At 37.7% G+C, this 7,804-nt stretch overlaps 1 protein-coding gene across 1 annotated transcript in view; it reads right to left on the bottom strand.

Moving 5' to 3' along the window:
- Positions 1–247: 247 nt before the first annotated feature.
- Positions 248–7,804, bottom strand: part of CMPK1 (cytidine/uridine monophosphate kinase 1) — a 14,695-nt gene continuing 7,138 nt past the window's right edge. The window contains exons 2-6 of the mRNA XM_027893822.1: positions 5,892–6,038; positions 4,877–5,029; positions 3,273–3,349; positions 3,079–3,175; positions 248–2,608 (exon numbers count right to left, since the gene is read on the bottom strand). Coding sequence (XP_027749623.1) covers positions 2,567–2,608; positions 3,079–3,175; positions 3,273–3,349; positions 4,877–5,029; positions 5,892–6,038 — 516 coding nt within the window. The 3' untranslated portion in view covers positions 248–2,566. The remainder of the gene's footprint in view (positions 2,609–3,078; positions 3,176–3,272; positions 3,350–4,876; positions 5,030–5,891; positions 6,039–7,804) is intronic.

Genomic DNA, 7,804 nt, shown 5'->3' with positions numbered 1-7,804 from the left:
TACAAATAGAGTCATTTGATAAATCCATATAACCAAGAAAAGGTACCAATTCCCCAGGCAATTCCCTGGTCTTATCCTGTGCCTAACAGGGTCTTCAGTTTTGATGGTGAAAACTGAACTTTTATAACTTTTATATACATACCTGTGTGTATGCAGCCACGTGAAGTATGTAATGCTAATAAATACTCACTTTATATAGACAGATATATATGCAAAATATCCCTTGGGACAGGTATCCAAGCACTTATTAAGCCACAGAAGAGAGTTTATTGGATCTCCTCAAATTCTTCATACAGTTTTGCTGCTAAATGGACACAACACATTGGCATATTGCCTTTAATCTTTATTTCAATCATAAGTCCAACTTGGAAGAAGTGGCAACACATTTAATGGCATCTTTAATAAATAAAATGACAAAAAATCTAGTCCTTGCACAGACACATTACAATCCACTCCAAATTCAATACTGCCAAAACATTGGGCTTTATTTTTCTAAAACTTGCTCCAAAGGTTATTTTTGTTTCAGCACTTAAATACACAGAAAAGTGTAGGATGAGAGAAAATGGATACTCTATTCTGAACAGAATTTGTAAAAACCAATAACTTAGAAACAAAAGATAATTAAATCTAACTGCATTAAAGAATCCTGTTTGAAATATTTTTTGAAAAACCCTGATTCTAACCTTCATATCAAAACATGCAGTTTTGCTGGATCCTATCCTATGTCAGTATATTTATACAGTAAGAACTAAATTCCATGTTTTCTTCTTTTTTTTTTTTTTTTTTTTTTTTTTAAGGGGAAACTCGAAAGCATCGGCCTTCCACACTCACAAAAGTAGTCATGGTCCAAATATTCTGCAGTAGTAAACAGCTACTTGTGCCCAGTCCATTGTCTGAACTCCTACCAGACTGGAAGAGCTACTGTAGTTTACCCTTTGTTTCTGTACCCATCTCTTTCCCAGACCAGCAGTCTTAACAGCCTCAGAGAGATGAGAATTCCTGCAAACACAAACCTGCCTGCACAGATCTGGCTGCAGGATGAGGACCAACACATCTGATTCTAATTAGAAGCCAGGCGTAATTTAAACCTTTTCCTAAATGGAGAAAGTCATCACTAAAGAAAAGCTGAACGTCAAGATTTCCAAATTGCAATTCCGTGTAATTAGCGTATCACAAACCAATTATAGCGTCAGTTAATGTAGGAAGAATTGCCCTATCACTAAAATTAGTTAAAACTCTCATCCTTCAAGCCTTCAGTGGAAGCTCAGGGCACGCAAGGAATGCATGGGTAGGCCCCCACAGACCCATGCATGCTATCTAGGGGAGAGAAAAGGTTAAACAAAAGACAAAATTGCACCACATCTGTGCAAACATTTAAACCAGTTTGTTTCAATTAGTTCTCTGCTTGTCCCAGCTATTGCTGCTGACTTTACTTGGCTACTCCAAGAGAACATGGTGAAGCAGGACTCAATCCATGTAAAGGAATGAAACATTTTCTGCAGGTATCTTCCCCTCAGCTGACCACATCGTAACAAAAGTGCAATAATTTACAAACTTCTCAAACAAACAGCTATTAAAATTATACATTTTTAGGGAAACAAATTCACTAGTTTAACCATAAAAAATATTTCCCCAGGTAACAAACCTTAAAGCATTTGGTAACACAGTATTTCAACAATAATAAAGAAAAAACCCTTCCACTTGTTACCTAAGACAGAACTGTTAGAAGATTTTGCTTTTACTACGCTATTTAAGAGCTTTGCCATCTTGTGAACACCATGCTGTAATTAAGAATATAACTATAATTTAAAATAAATGAGCATTGAAATATTAAATTGACTTTCTTAATCTTTTGCAAGTGAAAACAAGGTAAATCCCAGGGCCAGGTCACCCAGGTCCTCAAGAACTTACAGTTTACATCCAGAGTCGTAAGAAAGCACCACTTTGCATAAAGTACTTTGTATGTCTATTCCTGAAAAGCACATTTAATAGTTCTTTGAGAACTGCTAAAACAGATTCTCATACTAACTGTAGCTTGACTTCCAGAATTCGTGTTTGGGGATATCAGTGACTTTTTGACAAAATTACACTTTGGAAAAAAAAAACAAAAAACAAAAAACAAAAACTTTCTAAATTTGGTCCAAGCATTCAAAAAACAAACAAGGGCACATGGGTCCTTCAGTGCTTAGTGCTGCTGTTCAGTTAATCCTTAAAAAAAAAAATAAATAGGTGTATGGCAGTAATGAATAAAAAGGGCTGTTCATGACAGGCACAGAACTGTGACAGAATAAATAGTTTCTTCGAAGAGATATATTAACTGCGATTCTGCCATGAGAGTAACTTGTACTAACGGAGAACCCTGAAATTTTGTATACTACAGCCACAAGAAATGATTTCCTATTTAAAAAACAGATCCATTTCTAATTAACTGCTTTTACAATCATCATTAGATATGTGAAAAAAATTTTAAAAAAACCTTTTAAAATAATTACAAAGAGTGGACTGCAGTAGCAGCTATTCAAGCAAGATTCAAGCACAAGTTTTAGTGAAGTTTCAAGCAGGGGAATTAGCCTTCTTTGTCGAAAATTTGTACAACTTTTTCAAACACCTAAAAAGATAAAGAAGAATATTAATTTTATGAGCATTTACTTCAAGTCAAACCAACATGAGTAGTATTTGAGAGCATTTAAAAAAATGTATAGAGTTTTTTAGAACATTCACAGACAGTAATTCTTTAACAGTGAAATTGGCATCAATTCTGGGAAGCAGACAGAAGAGCAACACAACTTCAGAAGAGCAAGAGCTCATGAAAATGAAAAAGGCAAGGCACTTAAACACAGAAACACTGAAAATATGTTTAGTTGAGCTCATGTTCAAGCAGAACTAATCAATTTCCTGAAGTTATTCACAACTCATTCGGTTCTTCAAGAGTCAAAACGAGAGTTCCACAACCTCCCTCAGTAATACACATCAGTGCTTAATTAGCACCCTAATCACACATAGACACATCTCAGAAGAGTGCCAAAAATACGTACCCTGCCACTGGCATCCCCATAGTTTTTTGGCTTATACACTTACTTCATCAACAGATTTAGAGGCATCCACTTTTCTGACTTTTCCCATTCTCTCATACAAATCTATGATAGGCTTGGTAGATTGCAGGTATGTATGAATTCTAGGAGAAAGCACAGGGAAGAAAAAAAAAGAACAAAAATACACATTACATAGTAAAATATAAACGGAAGGGAACTGAAAAGTTTTGAAGACACTACCTCTTTTCCAGACTCTCCCGATTATCATCACTCCTACCACTGCTCTTGCCTCTTTCAAGACAGCGGCTAATACAGATCTACAAAAAAAAAAAAATCAAAAGGATGATTAAAACCAAGAACACAAAGTGCCACCTTTGAAAGCAGGAACAAAACAAAAGCCCTGAAAATCTAAATAGGCCTGAGAAACAAAACACTGTCCAGATCTGGTGGAGGTTATCAGAACTCCCAGGGAAAGTTAGATTGTTCTGGAGAAAAAGAATGTCAGCTTTATACTTTGTCAGTTTATTAAAATGGGATCAGGGTCAGAGGAAGTAAAAGTAACATCAAGCTCTGTGGTTTGACTGGGTCTCTAACCTAGGACTTTTAAAGAAGAAAATTACCTGATTTTCAAGGGTGTGTTCAGGCTTTCTGAAAAGCAGCCTGTCAGATAAAACTACTAAGCCATGCTTGCCTGAAAGTCACTGTATGTTCTTTTGTAAGGCAAACTGAAAAAATTAAGTTATTGTCAGGTAAAATGTTCTTACTTGACATCACTATAACAAAGACTTAAAAATATAAGTAAAAAAGTGAAGAAAGAACTAACCACAGTTAAAAGCTGCCCAATGGACTAAGTTTTTAAACCTAAATTTAAATAAGCAAAGCTGACACATGGACACCTCATGAGCACATTTATCCTACTCATGCTAGAGGACAACGGTTAAAAATTATTTTTTCTTACAGAGTACAATCATAGTAAAAAAAAACAAAAAACCAAACAAACCAAGAAGATTATGTAGGCATTGGCTATTTTTAGATCTTGCAAAAAAAATCAGAATCCCAAAATTAACTCCTTACCAAGGAGTTCTTAAAAAAAAAAAATCTTAAGACTTTGAATAGAAAAAAAATAATCCCTTATGTGTTCAGACTAAAAATTAATTGCAAATAAGTAAAAAAAAAAAAAGGCAACAAAACCTTAGGAAGTTGGGGAAAAGGATAAAAGAAGAAAAAGTCAGCTTAAGGTGCTGGGATTCTCATATCAGTTTTTATGTTATGCCTCAAGGGCACTGACATATTAAAAAGACAGCATATCATGGCACTTGTTAAATGAATATAATGCATCACTGTCAAAATGCCCTTGTAATCTAATGACTTGCTGAATAGAACATTGATTACTGCTATCCTACAGCACAGCTAGTTACTGCGAAAATAAAGATTGCTGCTGCACTTCAGAATTAAAGCAGACATTGCATCAAGTTCATTTTGGACTAAACAACAAACTATTAAGAGTAAACAGAGCAACATTTTCTGAAAAGTAAACAAATTATTTTGTAAAATGTATTTAAAAGTTTTGATAAGTTTTCTTTAATACTGCAATTACCTGAAGTACTTCTTCAAAATAATTTATTCACATACGATTATACCCAGTGTCATCAGCTGCCTATTTCAATAAACATGCAGCTTTTCATCTGCAAAAACAAGTTGCCAAAAAATCCTTCCAAATCACAGGCCAAGTTTTCCTTCTACTCTTAAACTAGCCCATTCTACCTGACAGAGTTTTATTTTCTTCTTGATTGATTCTCACAATATTGTAAGAAAGGAAGTCACAGAATGACCCACTTCTTTACCTCATTGTCACAATCAAAAAACAGAACAAAGGAAACATCCGCCTTTCCATCCATAGTCTTATTCCAGCCTTGAAGATTATCTTCATTCCTGGGAAATCCATCAATCAAAAACTTGTTCTTCTGGGAATTGGCAGCCATTGTTTGATCCATAGCCTGATAAAAGATAATTCAATTCACAGTCTCACACACACACCCCCACTGATTTATCTACTTATTAATTTACCCCCAAATGTTGACAGGGTAAGTTGAGAAGCATTTATCTTGGCATCATTGCAGATTTACAAAATGTATTTTTGTTTCACCTTCAATACATGCTAATTAGTTCACTGATGCACCAATATAGCTATTGTTCCAACTGAATTAATTATTTCATAAAGCTCAAAATCTCCTAACACAATCCCAGCTTTAAGCTGACTTTCCACAAGGTACTGGAAAGTGTTGTTACACAGTAAGACATAAAAACATCCCTGATCTAGAGTTAATTCTAACAGAAAAGCTCCAGATAAATTTAGTGCTATGAAGAACAGAAGCCTTTTCTGCCTTAAAGGAGGTACTCCTACTGTTTTCATGGACATCTAGTAAGGATAAAGGCTGGAGCTGATCCTTCCACGAGAACATCAGTAGATGCTCTTCTTCTTCACTTGACTATCTATTTTGATAAAACTTACAAATCTTAATGCCTTTAAGGCCTCTACCCTCCAATCAAATATGATTGAGCAGACCAAGAAGATCAACAGCTAGTGCAGGGAAATAAAAAAAAATAGTTTCAATGATTTCCCTAGAGCTACTAAAAAATAAAATAAAAATAATCCCTTTTCCCAGATTCCCAGGTATCAGAGGCCATCACCTCTCCAGCAGTCAGAAAGAAACACAAAAGGTTGCTGAGAGAAGCACCAACGTGTTTGCCAGCTCACAGTACTCACACTGGAGGAAAGGCAGCTCTGCCAGAGCACAGCCACTGCTTCATTGCTTAGTCTGCAGGAGTGACCCTGCAAGGAAATAGCCCTTTCCTTACCCTCTTCAGCAAGCTGATCGTTATTTCAACTGGTACAATTTCCCCCTCCTTAATGTAGTTCTCGATGAGTTCTCCATACTGTGAGCCCGGCCTTTTCCGCTCATCCCGGAGGAGGTCACCGGCAGAAAGGTGCGTGTAGCCGTATTTCTGGAATTGCAAAACAGACAGGCACAGGATCCCTTCAGTTCAGCCAGGTGTGCAAGGTTAACATCAGGCAACAGCATCAACACTCTTTATCTTTGCATTGCAACAGAAACACACAAGGAATAGCATCTTGCTGGTGATGGATCTATTCCCTCTCCAGTGAGCAGTCTGACAGTACAGCACACTGTCCAAGCACGGAAAGCACAGACATAGAGTCATAGAGTCATTAAGGCTGGAAAAGACCTCCAAGATCATCGAGTCCAACCTTTGGCCAAACACCATCATGCCAACTAAACCACAGTGCTAAGTGCCACATACAGTCATTTCTTGAACACTTTCATGGATCATGACTCCACCACTTCCCTGGGCAGCCTGTTCCAATGCCTGACATCCACTTCAGTGGTGAAATTCTTCCTGATGTCCAACCTGAACCTCCCTTGGTGCAGCTTGAGGCCATTTCCTCTTATCCTGTCGCTAGTGGCTTGGAAGAAGAGGTCGATCCCCACCCTGGTACAACCTCCTTTCAGGTAATTGTACAGAGTGACAAGGTCTCCCCAGAGCTCCTTTTCTCCACGTTAAAGGCCCCACCAGCTCTCTCAGCTGCTCCTTATAGGACTTACTTTCTAAACCCTTCACTAGCTCTGCTGCCCTTCTCTGGACATGCTCCAGGACCTCAATGTCTTTCTTGGAGTGAAGGGCCCAGAACTGGACATCCCTGAGTAAAATGCTCAAGAGGGCTTTGGTCAGGTATTTGTGTATGGCTTTCAAAGGCAGTCTTGTTATGTTTGGAAACAAGACGAGACAATAATTTTGTCTGATTACCTACTTAAAGAAAAGCAGATGAGGTGATTCCAGATCCTTTGGAGCTGGAGTAATATCCCAAGCACGTGTCAGAAATCCTTATGTTCCTATTGTGGCTCTGGCACCAACTTCCACCTCCACTTTGGTGAAATCATCTATAACATGACAGTCCTCCTGCACTCCCTCCAAACCCACTCCTCCACGCCTGCCCCTGCTATCTCCTTTCCTTGGATCAACATGACAAACTCAGGGCAGCCCCTGGGGAGACTAGTGCCTTCTTCCTAAGGATGACGTGGCAGATGAAGGTAAACAGCTACACTGGTGCCACCCTCTGTCAGCCGTGTACAGTAAATAGAAAGAGCAGAGAGATCAGGTTCAAATCATCAATCTGATGGCAGCATGAAGGAAAACAGCACAACACCACTGCTCTTCTCTTTCACCTCAAACTACAGCTAAAAAAAAATCACTAATACAAAATACCGATGAAAAGTATTTATTACACTTGAATTTCTCAGGGATTTATCATTGTAAATAGACACCTAGTGCAAGCATAAAAATATATTCCTACCAAAGAGAAAGGCATAGTTATAAAGGAAATTTCAGAGCACAAACCAATTGTTTTTCTCAGCTGATTTAGCACCACAAGAAAACTGACCATGTGTACTACACTCCTCGACCAAATATAGTCCATAAAAACAGGTGATTAAGGCATCTCCTTGGTTATTCCCCAAGCGAGCTGTATATCCAAGAGCACACATACATATTCTCATCTTCAAGTTTTTACACAAAACAAAAGCAATAGCAAAAAAACTTCAGGTTGGCTTCAGCAACATCCAAAGCAAATTTCAAACAAGGTGTCTGAGAGGCATAATAATGTGACTACACATTTCGTGCAGCTGCGAACTTGGGATTTAGAAACTTGGCTACTGGACTAGGTACAACAGAAATATTACACAACCCACTAAGTG

The sequence above is a fragment of the Empidonax traillii genome, unplaced genomic scaffold (genome assembly GCF_003031625.1).
Source record: "Empidonax traillii isolate 1590-97213 ecotype Southwest subspecies unplaced genomic scaffold, ASM303162v1 scaffold15:size5535645, whole genome shotgun sequence".
Classification (NCBI taxonomy): Eukaryota; Metazoa; Chordata; class Aves; order Passeriformes; family Tyrannidae; genus Empidonax; species Empidonax traillii.
Note: the sequence above shows the minus strand (reverse complement) of the source record. Positions and strands in the feature narration are given on the sequence as shown.